Genomic DNA, 17,072 nt, shown 5'->3' on the forward strand with positions numbered 1-17,072 from the left:
TCTGGGGACAAAAAAAAAAAGCTAAATGAGATGCAGATAAACCCTGAAAGCGGTTCTTGGTAAACCTGCTTTGTATTCAAACAAAACCAGTACGAAGGCAAGATGTTTTATTTTTACTTCGCATTTTTAATCAAGGAGATGTCAAACAGGCCAGGCCATCATATTGTAGCGCATTAGGAACTTTCCAGGAAGTCTTCATCAGCAAGGACGGGCCGAGGCGAGCCAATCTGCTAACAAATGCATCGGCAAATAAATAATCCAGAACTATGAGAACAATGCTCCCCAGAGAAGACGTACGTCACCACTGTAGAACAGCAGCATCAGCACCACTCTGTGCCTGGTAGCTTGTGAGATGGGTGGTGGCGTGGTGCATGGGTGTTTACCAGCCCGAAAGAGTTGTGTGGGGTTCTGTAGGCCAATGAGAACAAGGACCATCCAAGCTGTTCCCAACATCAGGTCTAGCGTCCAGCGTGTGTGGTGATGAGGGGTTTATCAGAACCCATGCCAGATAACTGGAATATTTGTGTTGGCACCATTAATGCAGAAAGACGTGCAATTTTTGAGCAGTAAATGCTGCCATCCAGATGCTGCCTTTTCCAGGGATGTTTCTGCACTTCCCATCAAGACACCACCGAAAAATATCCTGTCTGGATTAGAAGTGTGCAGATGCAGAAGGCCCCAGTGCACACTGAGGGACTCTTACCAGGGCCGCAGACCTGGAAACGTGTGGAAATACCTACGCCTTGTTCGGAGTTACCATTTTCTACATTTCTGAAAAACAGTGAAGGTCTTAACACAATGAAACAAGCAAAACAAGGGCTTATGCTGTATTAAAGCATTGACTCCCGTTAGTTTGACCTCAGCGTTTTCTTCACCAGCTCCACAAGCCACCTATGGAGATTCTATCGGTCTTGTAGACATCCTCACATATGCTATTAGGGTGAGGGTCTAAAGCTATGAATAAAAATTTTTTTCTCAGGGACAATTTAAATTGATTGCAATTTTATTCTTCCCATATATAGATACATTAATATATAGCCTATTAACTTTCACTATATTTGTCTTAGAATAATATAAGCATAAACCATCATAGTAAAATTCCTTAAAGACAATGAAAAGCGTTCAGCTAGATGGTTCCATATTTGATGAATAAAACCTTTTTTTTTTTTTAAAAACAGCCGTGAAGCAGGAAGTCTTACAACAGTGTTCACTGTCCTTTGTCCTCCTACAGAGCAAGACCTTCTCCGGCAGGAGCTGAACACACGTTTCCTTGCTTCTCAAAGTGCAGATCGTGGGGCATCGCTGGGACCTCCTCCCTATCTGCGCACGGAGTTCCACCAGCACCAACACCAACACCAGCACCAGCACCAGCACACACATCAACACACACACCAACACACCTTCACGCCTTTCCCCCACACCATCATGCCGACGCCTGCACCACCCATGGTGCGTACCACGGGCCGAAACGTGAGGATAAGTAGAACTCAACTCAACCCTGTGGGGCGGTGGGGTTTCTGAACAGGGGTATTCAGTTCTGGACCTCGAATCCAAACCCAGTGCAGGATTTTATCACTTGCAGTTGATTTAATGGTTCCTGGAACTTGTGGAGCACTTTGGTGTCACACCTGACTCCTAGAAAAGGGAAGGGTGGATCTCCTAGAGGACATGGACGTCGAGGATCAGGATCTGAATACCACTGGTCTACAAAGACAGAACTTGGAATTGTATAATGCTGCCTGACCATTTTGATTTCATTTAAGAATATATACAGGCCCTTATAAATAACAACTTAATCTTTAGCTACTGGTTTGTTAATGTTTTGTATTCAGTAGTAAATACTGTAATTTCATTGATTGTGGGATATAAATAGATTGGCATACAGGTTTGAGCTTCTGTCAATGTCAAGGCCAGAACTGCAAACACTGCAGCATGATTTGGGCAGAACTGGTTGCACTAAAGGCGGGATGTTGGGTGTTTTTGGAAGGCTAATTCACAGAGGGAGTCTGGCACAGTTCTGACAGCAAATGTGGTTTGGGAGAAACATAACGGGACAGATTTTATGAATGACTGAGTGTCTCTGGGTAGTGAAAAGAGCACCAAATTTATGAATGACTGAGTGTCTTCAGGTAGTGGAGAAAAAACTGCAGATTGGTCCCATTGATAGACTGTTACGTAATTGTGCAATGGCATTATTGAATAATTCATATTATAGGATTTATTAAACCATACAGAAAAATTTAATACTTAAGAACCATTAATTAATTAGTAGATTAAATTGGTGTTTATTTGGGCCTGTTTGATGAAGTACTTCTGGGCTTGAAGTAATAGTGTTAGTTGCATTAGCTGCATCTAACAAGGTCTGAAATACTGTCTTTGATTGTGGGTGGGTGCGTTTGTGATTGTGGGTCGGTGTGAATATTTCATCTATTTGTTTTAGTTGAGTACATGCATGCTAGAATGTGATCACGCTTTAGTGAGGAGTCTAGATGACCGTGTGTGTGTGTGTGTGTGTGTGTGTGTGTGTGTGTGGACATCACAGCCATGTGCAGATTGGTGGTTTAGGCGGTGCTGAGTCATTTCCGCAGCTCCCTTGGTCTCAATCGTAACCATGTGTTCTACTTTAGCCACAATGAGACTTTTCTTTGTTACAAATCTTTCTTGTGTTTTTCTTCCATGCCCTCTGCTTAGCTCAGTTAGTTCAAAGCTAACAAGAAGGCTGCCAGCGATGTGTGTAGACTCCAGCCAAGTCCTGAGAACTTAATACGCATTTATTCATTCTGGGTTTAATGACATCATTTTGGTTGAGGGGGTTTCACTGCAGGCTTTGGGGTGGCGGGCGTCAGGGACGGTTAGTGAGCGCAGACACACCCACACACAGGCCTACAGCCAGCAAGTCTTCACTAACTCCTCACCAGCACAGCCTTTCAAGGGGCTTTTGAACTTTACCAGACTCGGGGGGGCACTGAGAGGAGGCCTCTGTGCTCCCTAATGAAGGTATAAAAACCAGTTTGAGAGCCACTGTGTTTATACACGAGTGGAGAAACTTTCTCTCTGGATCCAGATTAGAGCACTCCAGCCACTTGAAAAGAGCTGCTCGCTCGACACGTTTCAGCTGGGCTCGGCAGGCTCTCCACGGCCGCTCTCGGTAACGCACTTTAATAACACCCCAGCGTGCCAAGTGCTGCCTCATTGGAATATTCAATAAACTGGCAAACCGCTAGTGCCTTGCACAGAGGCCTGGCTCAGAAACACGTGCATACCAGCAGTCGTTAATGCAGGCCCCAAGTATTTGAGACCCCCAGGGTGCTGGAGATGTGGTGTCCCTGAGCGCGCGTTGGTGGTGTTTTGTGTGGCGTCTCTCGTGTTCGTGTTGAAACGCGGCCCTTGTGTGCTAAGCTCTCTCTCTCCTTCCTCTGCAGTTTGACAAATACCCGACGAAGGTCGACCCCTTCTACAGACACAGCGTGAGTAAGGAGGGAACCTCCCTTTGCACCGTGGCCTTTTCAGACTTCTTTAGCACATCGTTCCTTCCTGCTCCAGTCTTTAGCTGCTACGCCTTTGACTAACGTGTTCTCGGGCTAGACGGTCGGATGGTATCTTCACACTGCTTAAACTCATTATGCCATTCGGTCTTGCTACAAAAACATTGTCACACAAAAGGGATCCATTATCTGTTATTGTTGTTTGTGTCTTCCCGACCAGATGTATAGCCCATAATGTGCCCTCTAAAAGCTCTCAGCATTGCTTTATGAGTCTAATGTTTGCTTTCACACCACAGCTCAAACACACAGCTCTCTTTAGGTTTATTGCTTATTCATGTGAGAACTAATGATATGAGTCTTCGTTGCTTTGCGTTTTAAGTATATCGGGATTTTATTTTTCTGTTTCATTTCTTGATAGTAATCCAGATTTCAAATGATTGCATTTCAGTTGTAAACAATCCTTTTTCTTTATTAGTTTAAAGTTAAGGAAATTGGTGTGCCATTAGTTGATTGTAATAAATGTGACTTTATTTAGTAAGGCAGAATTTATAAGCAAAATATGAAACTGAAGCACTTGACCATTCATGTAGCATAATTCAACTTTCTTGCTAGAAAATAAAACCTGGCCTGCAGGGATATGCAGAAAACGAATCTTTCCACCAGTTTTGTTGGATGTTGCTGGTAACAGAAGCAGAGCGTTTCTTTGGCAAGACGGAAGTACGAGGAATCAGAGGCCTCGTTCTGTCGATGTGCCATTTGTGGCTTGCGTCAACTCTTTAATATCTCTGCCATGTTTCTCGCTCTAGCAGAAATAGCAACAGTGTGGTGAAAGATGGAGAAAGGATATCACAAATGGATCAGTCAGTTCACTTCCCCTTTATTTATCGATTTTACAAAGAACGTCATTTACGTAATTGCCCAACTATGCCCAAGCACGAGTACCACCTTGCTGCTAGCACAATAGCGCCCTCTAGGGCAGCCGGGCTGAACTGCTCTACCATATTGCGGGAAGGCACCACTTCAGTTTCTCCTAGATACACTGCAGGGTCGTTCCAGTAATATCCTGGTATTAATAACCTACACTGAACTGTAAGCTGAAGCACATCTGGTGGGTGTAGTTTAAGATGCCAAAAAAGGAGCTGTCTGAAAAGTATTCCTTGTAAATCACTGGGGAAAATGGACTCTGAGAGGGTAAAGATGAACAGATGTAGGAAAAGATTACAGATTGCTCGTTGCCGCTTTATGAAAAGTGGTGTTTAGGCTTTCAATAATAAACCAACTTAACAAAAATAAGCTAATGCAACAAATATTCCTTGGTTTTCCCTCATTTATTTGTCCATGGACTATTTCTTTATTCATGTTACAGTTTGATTTCAGAAATGCATGTTTTATGGATTGTCCTTTACTGTATTCTCCTACTTATGTTTTTGTATGAATTAACATAAGGATCCAAAGAAACTGGTATCTAATGACCCAACATTAGGAGATCTCTTTTGTAAACGGTGAAATCTTTCTTTCAGCTTTTCCACTCGTATCCACCACCTGTGCCCGGAATTCCACCCGTCATCCCGCCTACGGGGCCCTTTGGGTCCCTCCAGGGGGCGTTCCAGCCCAAGGTAAACACCTGCGGCAATGTGGAATGGTGGAATCTGCAGAAGTGTTGTTCTGCACATTTAAACGATTCACATAAATATCAAACCAAGACTCTGCATGAACGTGAGCCACGGGTCTCACTGCTTTGCTTTTCTCGTTGTGGCGTGCGTCATCCAGACCACAAATCCTCTAGACGTGGCGGCCAGACCTGGAGCTGTCCCGCACACACTTCTGCAGAAAGACCCACGGGTATGATTCACACCCGCGCGCACACACGCATAGACGATGAATGCACAAAACATTGACACCCAAACACTTCTGATTGGTCACTATGAATGTCTAGTTATGAAACGTTTCTTAAATTTGATTTCTGCGGTCGTATCCTATGAAAATGATGTACACCCTCTTACATAACTGTTAAGATTGAGCTCAATACTACCTGGAGCTTAAACTTCATGAGCAAACTTTGTGTTGGTTTTACAGAGCCAGTTAATTGAGACTTAAAGGTGCAGAACGGTGCAACTCTTTCATTGTTGGGGCACTGCCCATTTGAATATTTGAGCTGGCAGGAGGAGTCATAAAGTGAAATGCCCCGAAGTGCTTCAACACTCAAATGTCATCGTGTAAATTTTTCTCCAGTTCTGAGCTCACACTGTGACAACAGTCTACAGCTCCCTCCCTACAGAGGCACTGGTTCCACTGCTGTTCTCATTTGTGTTTTTAATTTAATTTTTTTTAATTCAGACCTTCGTTTGGTAGATCAAAGCTCCACATCTGTGTGTCTCTTATTCCTGAACACTCTCACTCTCTTTGTCCTGCCTTCATTTCAGAAAACCCATATATTGTAACACAAATATCTGTGTAGAAAACCCGATGCCTTTTTGAAAAAGCCAACAGTTTGCAATCTTATTTTCCTGTTCGGTCTTGCCTGACTGCTCTGATTGTTCAGTGACACTAGAATCATAGAAAACGCATAGCAGTTCCCTTTGAGTTAAGAATAGATCATAATTATTGCATTTAATTTTAGCCAGTAATGAAGGAATGTTATAATGACGGTAAAAGGTGTAGAGTGATGGCTTGGTAACTACATTCCTTCTCTCTCCCCACCCCACATCCACAAATCTTTGATTTATGTGCCTGTGCCTAGCTGACAGACCCGTTCCGGCCCATGCTCAGGGTAAGTGTGCTTTATGAGTCATTTACTTGATTTGCTGATGTGAACATCTGGTCATACTAGGGCAGGGCGATATGTCAAAAAAAAAGTCTTTAAGTCTTTTTATAGGTTTATGGATTTAGATTTAGCTCTTAATTTTATTTTTTCTAAGGTCTGACTGAAAAATAGGCTATAACGTAATTCAGTAGAGAAAATGGAAAACTGAAATAGTGAAAAAATATAATTGGTCAGAATAATTGAATTTTTTATATATTGTTAATACTCAACTATAAAAATGTAAATGTGCAAGAACCACATTATTATATTATATCTGAATATAACTAAAAACAACATCCCTCAATATACACGAGAGACCAGGCAAGGTGAGATTACTTTTAAGAGTAGTATAACTGAGAATATATAGATGTATATATTGTATTGAGTGTATAGGAGTATTGAGTGTAAGGGAGTAATGAGTTTATAGGAGTATAGAGTGAGTGTATAGAGGTACTAGGTATGAGAGAATAACATTTTTATTGAATTATTTTTAATAAATACTAAAGTAATTGCTATAGCATTAAAGTCAAATGCTAGTGTAGATGTTGTGCAACACTTTGAATGATGTCATTGGAGTAAACGACTGGCCCTAGAAGCTTCAGTTCCTGCTTGTTTGTTCAGTCAGAGATCTGGCTGCTTCACTTGTAGATGCTTCCGCTTCAGGATCTTTCATTGGGAAAACTCATACAAGATGACAAACCTTTCCCTCAGACTCATCTCCATGTTATTTGCATATTACCTGAGTTTACAGTATTGCAAGCAAATATTTAAAGAATGTATTTAACTTTTTAATTAAAGGAATTAATTATAAAATATTCCTTTTCTTAGAAACCAGGAAAATGGTGTGCCATGCATGTCCATATCGCCTGGCAAATCTATCACCACCAACAAAAAGGAAAGGTAAGTGAATATTGAAGGTGAAAGGTGTCTGCACTGTAGCTTTAATGCAGGTGAACTGAAAGATGTCTGCACCGTAGCTTTAATGAACCACAGTTCATGCAGTTCCCCTCTAACTAATTTCCTAAAGGTTGTAGCTGTACCATCATTTTTATCACTCTTGTATACGTATTTAGGTCAATATGTGATAGTAAAACCACATAAGCCATGTAAACATTGTGTAGTAATTTAACATGCTACTATGTTATTTAAAATGCAATCAATACAGAATATAATTGAAGTGTTTCTCTCTACACCCCCCCCCCCCCCCCCCACCCCCCAACCCCCCATGGCATCCTCCAGCAGCAGATGCAGGTTGATCCACACAAGCTGGACTTCGGTCTCAAACCAGAATTCCTGAGTCGGCCCCCAGGTCCAAGTCTCTTTGGCGCGATCCACCACCCCCATGATTTGGCACGACCCGCCACGCTTTTCACAGCAGCGAGTGAGTGAGCTTTTATGCTACGTAATCTCCTCCAATCAGAGATGGCAGAATCAGAATTCAACCCTGCCTTCTTCCGAGTTAACACATCCTAAATTGACTCAAGTACTTGCCAGCCAGGGGATTTTCCTTAAAGTGCCATCACCACTTCACATTCATATGCTGTAGCAATCTAGTAAATCCCAAAGTTCCCACCTCTCCTGAATTTAACATTTAATTTAGGGACCCTGTCAGTAAACACATACTGCTGTCAGTAAACACAGTTGTTGGTAAACTGCTTTTACCATATGACATGTGATGTGCTGACACTGTTGGGCCCCTGAGCAAAAGGCCCTTTAACCCTCAATTCCTCAAATTCAGTCATGATTGTAAGTTGCTTTAGATAAACGCATCAGCCAAAAGCTGATATATCTCGGCGCTCTTGTGCATGCTCTTGTGCAGTTCCTCAGCCACCCTAGTGGGGAACGACAGCATGCTCATGTAGGTGTCCTCTTCTCTCTGTCTGAAGGTTCTGCCCATCCCTCTGCAACACCATTTGGACCGCCTCCTCCTCACCCCACCACCTTCCTCACACCTGCACCTCACTTAGGTAAGACGTCCCGCGCCTCACTTGGGCGTTCTGACTGTGCATGACCCCTGACCTGGAGTGGGGGGTGCTGGCATATAGATCTATATGCCAAAGGGCAAGTGAGAAACACCTTGCAGGGAGACTGGAAATGTAGAAGGATGCTTGGTCACGTCTGTAAAATGCAGCAGCAGTTGCGGTGCTGAACTTTAATACTCTGTGCTGGGTGGACTTTCTCTGTGCCCCTACAGAGCCCTTCAACAGACCACCATCGTTTGGAGGTCTTGGAGCGTTAAGCACTACAGCCTTCGGTGGCCTGGGAAACCCAGCGCTTAGTGAGTGTCAAACACATGAATCACCCAATTAATCAATTAGTCCAATAACTTAACAACCTAATTAATAATTACACCTATACCTTAACCACACAATTAATCAATTACTCCAAAACCTTAACAACCCAATTTGTCAATTAGATCAATGCCTTAATTGTCCAATTAATCACTTAGTCTAAAACCTTAATCATACAATTAATCAGTTAGTCCAACACCTTAATCATTAGACAAATCATTAAGACAAATGCCTTAAACACACAATTAACTGATAATACTACCCACCTAACAAGGAAGCAAATATTCAGGTTGATACAGCTCAGAGAAAAAGCAGGAAATGCACTGACTCACATGTACAGGCTGCAGGGGCCTAAAGTATTCAGTGCAATTCTGGGCCAATATGAACCAAATGTGACTAAAATCCAGCAAAATTCATCGGGCTCTTATCTGCATGAAATTTTCTGACTCGCTGTTGGGATGGCAACAAGTCTTCTGCCGTTCCATTAAGTCTAATAACTGTAGACTACGTGCATTGCATTGTGAGAAGAATGGTTTTCTCGTGCAGTGATGCCATGGTGAATGATGCACTGTCCTGCACTCATAACCCAGTTAATTCAGCTGGATGCACTTCAGTGAGTCCCACACTGCTGGAAGAGAGTTCAGCGTATGCCTGCCCCGTGTCATGGACACGCCCCTGTGCCCCGTGTCATGGACACGCCCCTGTGCCCCGTGTCATGGACACGCCCCTATGCCCCGTGTCATGGACACGCCCCTGTGCCCCGTGTCATGGACACGCCCCTGTGCCTCGTTTTCTTGTCAAGGATTAAGACTAAGTAGAAGCACCAGTGTTGAATCAATATTAGAAACTGTGTGATTAGTCTGGGCTTAAGTAAGATAAGACAACCCTATATTAGTCCCACACTGGGGAAATGCAGTATTGCAGCAGAGAAGGACAGTAATGGGGGAGCATTTTCTACAATATATAATTAACAAGAAATACATTAACATAAATTTTAAGTTAAAACTTAACCTCTTACGTGTGACCATAACGTAGCCTTGAACACAAAGCATCTCTCTGCCATGATGTGCTTTCATTGTGTGGAGGGATTTCATGGTTAACTGCTCGGAGTTTATTTAAGTTTGCAATTCAAATGATCACAAAACATGCATTTGATTTAAGTGAGGCAATGTCGCCCTGATTGTCTTTAAGTGCGTGTGAAAACAAGGCACGTTGCCTCTGATTATTACTTATTCCCTTGTAACTCCATGAAATGACGGACTGAGGTGATTACATAGAAAATATGCACCATCATTTAAAAAACATCCAGAATAAGACGAATACTAGCTATACATGTAGAGAAATTAGTGTGTCTGTGCCTACAGATGTCCGTGTCATCTGTATTACATGGACAACACACTTCATTCATTTTTTTATCTTATGTTAAAGCCTTTGAGAATTAATGGCCTTGGAATTAACATAAAGGTGTAACGTAACGATGACCAATCACGGCGTGGCGTAATGTTGACCGTTGTGCTGTGAGCTGTGGTGATGGTGGTGTCTCGTGTCCCTCCTCCGTCAGCTCCCAACTCCGTCTTTGGCCATAAGGACTCTGCTAACGCACAGCAGCACTTCGGAGGAGGTCACGAGCCCTGGAACCGGCTCCACCGCACACCGCCCTCCTTCCCCACACCACCACCCTGGCTGAAACCCGGGGACTCGGAACGCAGCAACTCCGTCAGCTCACACGAAAGGGACAGGGACCGAGACCGGGACAGAGACTCGGACAAGAGAGACTCCTCCATAAGCAAGGAGGACAAAGAGCGGTGGGCTTTCTGTAGTAACTAGACGTCTAAATATATGGCAGTTGTATTTGAATGCTACCGCATGGTTTAATATCTGTATCCGAAGCATTTTAAGGACCTAGTATGTAATTCATTTGAAGACTAGTAACCTGATGATTCTCCACAAGGGGGAGCTGTTGTCACTTAGAGGTTTTGTGTTGGTTGCATTATTGAAAGGGTGGAAATCCACATCAGCAGAATGATACAAATGCGAATATGTTTGCTGTGGCCACATACCATACATGCAGAGATTATACTCTGAAGTAGTTAATTATTTAGATGTATAAGGTTACCCTAAGTTGTGGTATAGTTGACGCAGCTTGTGTGAGTGCATGACGCACCGTGTACCACGGTTGTGAAGAACGCACACATGAGCCATTCAGCTTTTGTTGGCTGTGTATTTACAAGATAACACTTTTTAAATCTTTTGAATACGCACAAGTTTAATTTTCTTCTGTTTTGTATCTCTCGCAGGGACACTGTGGAGAAACGACATGCGGGCCACCCTTCCCCCCTCCCCATCAACCCCCTCACCCTGCTGGGCCGCACCGCCGACGCCCCCCGGGGTCAGTTTGTGACCAGCGAGTCACGAGATCGAGACAAACACAAAGACGGAGACCGTGAGAAGGAGCACACCGAGGAGCACAAGCTCAAAGAGAATCACCACGGCGACAAAGACACGCCCATCATCTCCGATGGCCGGATATCCGAGGACAAGCCAGCCAATAGGGTGACGACGTCGCCGTACGTACGACCAACCGGCTTGGAGCGGGTGAACGGCGGACTGAGCCGCGACATCCTGGAGAAGAAAGGAGAGATCGTGTACGAGAAGAAGAGCAGCGAGGTGAAGGTGAAGGAGGAGAGGAAGGAGGAGCCAGACGGAGGTACGGACAGGTCTCCGGACCAGAGAGCCACGCCTCTGCCTCTCCCTAGCAGTCTGGCCCCGCCCCCCTCTATTGCCGTGCCCATGGGCATGGCCGGCCTGCACCCCATGAACAGCGTCGGCAACCTGGAGAGGACTCGCATGGTGGCCCCCTTCATGGGCATCAGCCCCATCCCGGGGGCCGAAAGGTTTCCGTATCCCGCATTCCACTGGGACCCCATGAGGGACCCCTACAGGGGCCTGGACATCCACAGACGGGACCCGCTGGGCCGGGACATGCTTCTGAGGAACGACCCTCTGCACCGGCTGGCCGCACCGCGCCTCTACGAGGCCGAACGCTCCTATCGGGACCGCGAGCCCCACGATTTCAACCGCGACGCCTCTCAGGGGCTGACCCTGGATCAGCGGCGGGAACAGGAGAGGGCCCACCTGGAGGAGCGCGAGCGTCTGCACATGCTCAGAGAGGACTATGAGCACGGACGTCTGCACGCCATGCACCATCCTGCACTAGACGGACACCTCCCCCACCCTGGCCTCATGGCCCCCGGGTTACCCAGCATGCACTATCCTCGTGTCAGCCCTTCTACGGCTGTGGTCGCCGCCGCGGCCGCCCATCAAAATGGACTCCTGAACAAAACTCCGCCCACGGCATCCCTCAGTGCCCCGCCCCCACTCATCCCGACTCTGGGTGCACGGTCGGGCTCCCCCAGACGGACCACCCCTTTGAGTACAGATGTCAGAGACAGACCGCCTTCACATGCCCACAAAGACATTGAGGCACGGTGAGAGCGGACACACGCACGCCAAAATATGTGTCTGATGGACCGAACTCAACCAAGCACTTAGCATTGGGCCATAGAAAATGTACTATAGCAGTGTATAGACTGTTGTTTTTTTTTGGTTGGCGAGTTATTATTTTTTGTACAAACACAAGAAAGATACTAAACAAAAGTGGAAATTCTACCTGCCATTTCATTCAGTTTGATCCTTATTTGTGTATGAATTTTTTTATTTGTACGGGAATCTGCTCTCAAGCAATTAGGACAATGTACAACACAAATCAAAGACATCCCTAGACAACCAAGTGTTTGGAATGTACAGGTACCTCGATACATTGCAAGATGGAAAATGTAGATATTTGTATAGTTAGTGTGCTCACTCCTTAAGGATAATATGAAGGTACAAATATGCAAATAGTTGTCATGAAAGCTTTACTTTAAACAATTGTATATAATGGATACATAAAACTAAGAATGCTCTCTTTCGCTGAATGGTTTTAGCTCAGAGCTGCAGTCAGTCTGGTGTTTAAGTTTCACATTTCTCCAGAGACCGCCAACCTCTTACCCTTTCAACTATGCAACTCGTGCGTTGACTCTCCTACATTGTGTCTGTTTGTCCCTCTTCCCCTTTTTTGAGGGCCAGAACATTCTCTCCCTTAAAGTTATTCTTTATTCAGCCTAAACCCCCCATGCTGAATTACAGCGCCAAGCGGTTCTACACCGAGACACATTCATAGGTGACTCTCCGTTTAAATTGCAGTTGTATCTTAGCTATATCTAAAGAAAAGATATGCACAAAGCCCTAATTTTAGAAGTACATCTCAACTGAAAATCCTTATTGCATTTAGAAGTACATCTCAACTGAAAATCCTTATTGCATTTAGGTATGTTAAAGCAACCGGGAGTCATATAAACCTGTGGAGACAATCTTATAAATACAAAATTCAAAATCATTTATTCTCAGAAATACACACAGATCCCTTATGTCTTTCCATGAAAGTCGTTTCTGATTTTAAAGGACAGCATTTTCTGGAGGGAACACGCAGGATCAAGACGAGACGTTTCAGCCAGGGCGTTCACGACGTGTTGGGAAGTAGAAGTGCAGGCCCCCATTGGTTCAACAGTGTATTAAAGTGCTATCTTAAGTTCTCTACAAAACTAAAAAGACAAAAAAAAGCCTAAACCTTCAGACCATTTGTTTTTAACGAGCAGAGTTCTATTTTAGTAGTCCATTGACAGTTTAGATGTGTGCTTTAAAACTGTAAAATTAAAATGTTGTGCAGTGGGGTTTTTTGGTTGTTTTTTTTTGTTTGTTTGTTTTTTAAATCCAACATTTAAAATGTCCACTGAAGAAGTAGTGGGTAGTCAATATGTATTGCAAAGAGATTGTTAAGAAAAACTTTTTTGCTGTTTATCATGTATGTAAAAATTGAAGTCTTTCTAGATCATGTACAAAGGAAGAAAAAAGGCGAAGAGATTGAAGCTTCGGCATGCGCCTCAGTTAAACTTGTGTTATTTAAATTGTGCCATGTTATTAAAAAAATGTGAATTTTCTCTGCCTCAGTGTTGCTCACTAATTATGTAAAGGAGCCGATCTTTGACATGGTCTCACTGACTATGTTCTGCAAGAAAATCAGAATGCCATTTCAAATCAGAATGCATTTTAAGCTGATTATTAGAGTAACGAATGAAGAAATGTCAACAGATTCAGCTTCTGAGTACAAACCTCAAGAACAGTCCATTTTCCACCGCCAGCTCAGCTAAATCGGAACATATAAGAAATTTGAGGGGGTGGCCTGGGGCACATTTTTAAAGAGCAAAATTCATGTCTCTGTTCAGCTGTGCCCGTCCTGGACACGTGTTGTTGCCATGGACAACCTTGCTGTCCAGGAAGGTGCCCGGCTGACGCTGGACATGTGCATCTCTACCTAGTCCTGCAATCTAAAGTCATTTTTGTGCATCCTTATGCCACGTCTTAGGTCTGGTCTCATGGACAAAAACTGGAGTTAAACTGAGGTAAACAGCAGTGTGTGTGTGTGTGTGAGGTCTACAGGTCTCAACACGTTACTGTCGCATTGGTCATTATAGTAATTCATGAACTATTCTCACAGCATAGCAAAAAATACTGAAAAGCATTTTCATAAGCTTAGCTATATGAACTGTGATGCAAATTACGGCTAAGTGTGTATGGCAGCTGCAGTCCATCGTGTAGCGCCTTCATGCTAAATGTGAAGTTCAACAGGCAGCCTGTAGGTGTCAGTAATGCTCCTCAAATTGAGCTGATAATTACAGATGCTACCAATTCCACAACTTCACATGCAGAAGTGCAAAGCAACCCAAGATGGAAATGTAAGGAGCTCATGAAAAAAAACGATGGGTGGAAACAGCATGACATCCAGTGTTATCCCTCCTTAGCAATATTTGCTTACTATTAGATAAATAATTAATTAATAATTAATTATTAACAATTATTAATTAAATTAATAATTAGCAATTATCTGCTTACTCTAAAAAAAACCTATTGCACTTTAAAATAGATTTTACATGCCGCTCTGAAATAATGCTGGTGGATACTGAAATTATGCCATTGAATCTGAGCCAAAGTTAAAAAATAAAGACCTGTGTAGTTTCCATAGAAACACAACATCCATCATCCTTAACAAACAGGCAGTTGAAGAGGATACTGGCCTTGTGGGCAGTGGGAGAAGATACTGGCCTTGTGGGTTAATACCGACAGGTTCGCTGCTGGAAGGAAGCACTTGCTGCCCTCTGTGGGAAAGATGCATATTTTCTCCTGAGACATCTTGGAAACTTAAAAAAATACAAAAATATAAAATCACAGACCTCTGGCAGGCAGAACTGTTTAAGGAGTCACACATCATAAATAAAAATGGCTGCCTTAAATTAGCGACTTAAAAAAACAACTCTTACAATATCTGTACGTTCAAACACAAGGGCGATGATGTCGCTAATATTTCTACACACAAAACCAAATGTTTAAACTCTATAACTCTAAAGGCAGAAAGTAATGCAAACCTGAAACATGCTCTAGAGAATGACAAGAACCCTAAATACCGTGACAAGGGAAACAGACCATCATGTCATTCTAATTCACTGTAAGAGAATAAGAATACATTCATTAAAAGGCCCATTTCACATTATGCATGTGTAAAGCAGTGTAAGATGTGTGAAATGTTTTAATTTCCACTGTAGCACTGATGCTACTTAATGTTAAATATCATCATAAATACAAATCCTCACAAAACAGGGTTATAAGGGCACAATTATAAAAAAAAAATCATGTAAAAAAAAAATACAGAAATAAATAGCAAAACATTTTATTTTAAGATCTGAATTAAATCTGTCAGCAAAATTAAGATCTGAATCTGCTTTGAATCCTTGATGGAAAAAAAGCACTCAGTGCTGAACTGTGGAAGATGCAGTCACATTAAGGCCTTCTAAACAGATCCATTTAGACGCACCCTCAGGCTGACTCAGAACCTGTAGCTCTATGTTTTGCCAACTGTTCTCTCCGAACTCTCTGGAATGACATCATGCACTCTTTAAAGTCCTTAACCTGCGCCTGACACTTTCTCCAGTCCTGGTGCTCCATCATGCACTCTTGGACAGCATAGTGAAGTTCAGCGCAGCCCGTCCTGGAGATCATCTGATCCACTGGATCACTTTCATCCTCTGGTCTGCTGCGGTCATGGGGTGATGGTGAAGGAGATGCCATCCTGACTTAAATCTGGGTTAGAGGAGGAATATGTTAACATTTTCACTGGGATGTGCTAAAGATTTACCTCACCTGTCAGCACACATCAACACACGCCTGTGTGAGCAAACAGACCATTAAATAGTCATTTACATTTTTAAATGTATACTCTTGACTTTTCCCAGCAATAATACTGCAGCGTGAAAGTGAGAGTGAGTATCTATCCATCTAACAACAGGATTATTCAAAATGTACCTAACAAAATTACCAGTGGAACTTCCAAAGACTTCCTGTTCTGAGCCTGCTAAATATGCCACACTTGAAGGTTTAAAAACAACAGATGTTGGTTGACTTCACCCAGCAAGGCCAGCCGGCATCATATGATGGGGAGAATTAAAATAAGAATGGCAGGATGAACTGTGCAAGAGTTAAGTAGAAATACAAAAGGAAAAGAACAAGGAAGAATACTAACTAACCGAACCAGAGTGATACTAACAGAACGTGAGAAAACTGGAGCATTCAATAACCACAAAGCTGAAGGAAGCCACTTCAACTACCTATAACGCTTAAAAACGAACTAATATTACAACCAACGTTTGGTATCCAGGACCAGTCGACTATTTACAGACGCTTGGTACAGTTTTTAAAATAAAGAGTTATAGAGGTTCACTGCAGATTTCTGTCATTGGCCTAAAATGGTAAAAATAAAATCCCGAAACAAAAATTCCCACTGGTTACCACACAGGTTTGAAAATCGATGTTTGATGCAGCTTACAAGGTAAATGGTGTGGTTTAACAGGTACTAGCTAAACAGCTAATGCATCAAATAGTTACATTCACTACATTGCAGTACATATTCAATACTCATACTAACTTATTTAATTCGGTAACTTTTAAAACACACTTTCCGATCACTGTATCTCTCTAACAAAGTAGTTCACTTCGAACAGGAATTACGAAAGATTTAGTTAAATCTTAGATAGTTAGATATAGTTAATTAGCTAACCTGCCAAGACTTCCCAAATTGAACATGCTGTAATAACTATGCTAGCTAAGCTAACTTAGGCAGCCAACTAGCTAACATGGAGCAAAAAAAATTAAAACCATTTCCTAATTGACATATCTGAAAATCTGATTAAAACACTACAAGACGTTCATTTTACATACGTTAGATAATTTGCCTCGCTCCACAAATCACAGTGTCTTAACACTCCTGCAAGTGAGCCAAGGGTAAAAATCTCCAAACATATGTGAAGTTCGCCGCAAAATGACTTCCGGTTGCTTTCGGGAAAA

General features: G+C 42.9%; 2 protein-coding genes across 7 annotated transcripts in view; one reads left to right on the top strand and one right to left on the bottom strand.

Moving 5' to 3' along the window:
- Nucleotides 1-13,622, top strand: part of auts2a (activator of transcription and developmental regulator AUTS2 a) — a 302,379-nt gene extending 288,757 nt beyond the window's left edge. For 4 of the 6 annotated variants that reach the window (XM_077020417.1, XM_077020416.1, XM_077020420.1 and 1 more), the window contains 11 exons: nt 1,232-1,470; nt 3,423-3,467; nt 5,006-5,101; nt 5,256-5,327; nt 6,226-6,255; nt 7,117-7,188; nt 7,528-7,669; nt 8,175-8,255; nt 8,483-8,566; nt 10,141-10,384; nt 10,877-13,622. In XM_077020417.1, coding sequence (XP_076876532.1) covers nt 1,232-1,470; nt 3,423-3,467; nt 5,006-5,101; nt 5,256-5,327; nt 6,226-6,255; nt 7,117-7,188; nt 7,528-7,669; nt 8,175-8,255; nt 8,483-8,566; nt 10,141-10,384; nt 10,877-12,071 — 2,300 coding nt within the window. In that variant the 3' untranslated portion in view covers nt 12,072-13,622. The remainder of the gene's footprint in view (nt 1-1,231; nt 1,471-3,422; nt 3,468-5,005; nt 5,102-5,255; nt 5,328-6,225; nt 6,256-7,116; nt 7,189-7,527; nt 7,670-8,174; nt 8,256-8,482; nt 8,567-10,140; nt 10,385-10,876) is intronic. The other 2 variants (XM_077020418.1, XM_077020421.1) reach the window with 2 other exon arrangements.
- Nucleotides 13,623-15,186: 1,564 nt separating this feature from the next.
- coa4 (cytochrome c oxidase assembly factor 4 homolog) lies at nt 15,187-17,051 on the bottom strand. Its single transcript, XM_077020423.1, has 2 exons — nt 16,947-17,051; nt 15,187-15,812 (listed from the first exon to the last, which is right to left on the bottom strand). The coding sequence occupies exon 2, from the start codon at nt 15,798-15,800 to the stop codon at nt 15,549-15,551; it is 252 nt and encodes an 83-aa protein (XP_076876538.1). The 5' UTR covers nt 15,801-15,812; nt 16,947-17,051; the 3' UTR covers nt 15,187-15,548.
- Between the last annotated feature and the right edge of the window lie 21 nt (nt 17,052-17,072).

The sequence above is a fragment of the Brachyhypopomus gauderio genome, chromosome 10 (genome assembly GCF_052324685.1).
Source record: "Brachyhypopomus gauderio isolate BG-103 chromosome 10, BGAUD_0.2, whole genome shotgun sequence".
NCBI lineage: Eukaryota > Metazoa > Chordata > Actinopteri > Gymnotiformes > Hypopomidae > Brachyhypopomus > Brachyhypopomus gauderio.

Coding starts and splice junctions, on each gene's coding strand:
- coa4 (XM_077020423.1), bottom strand. CDS start 15,800: ATGGCATCTCCTTCACCATCACCCCATGACCGCAGCAGACCAGAGGAT.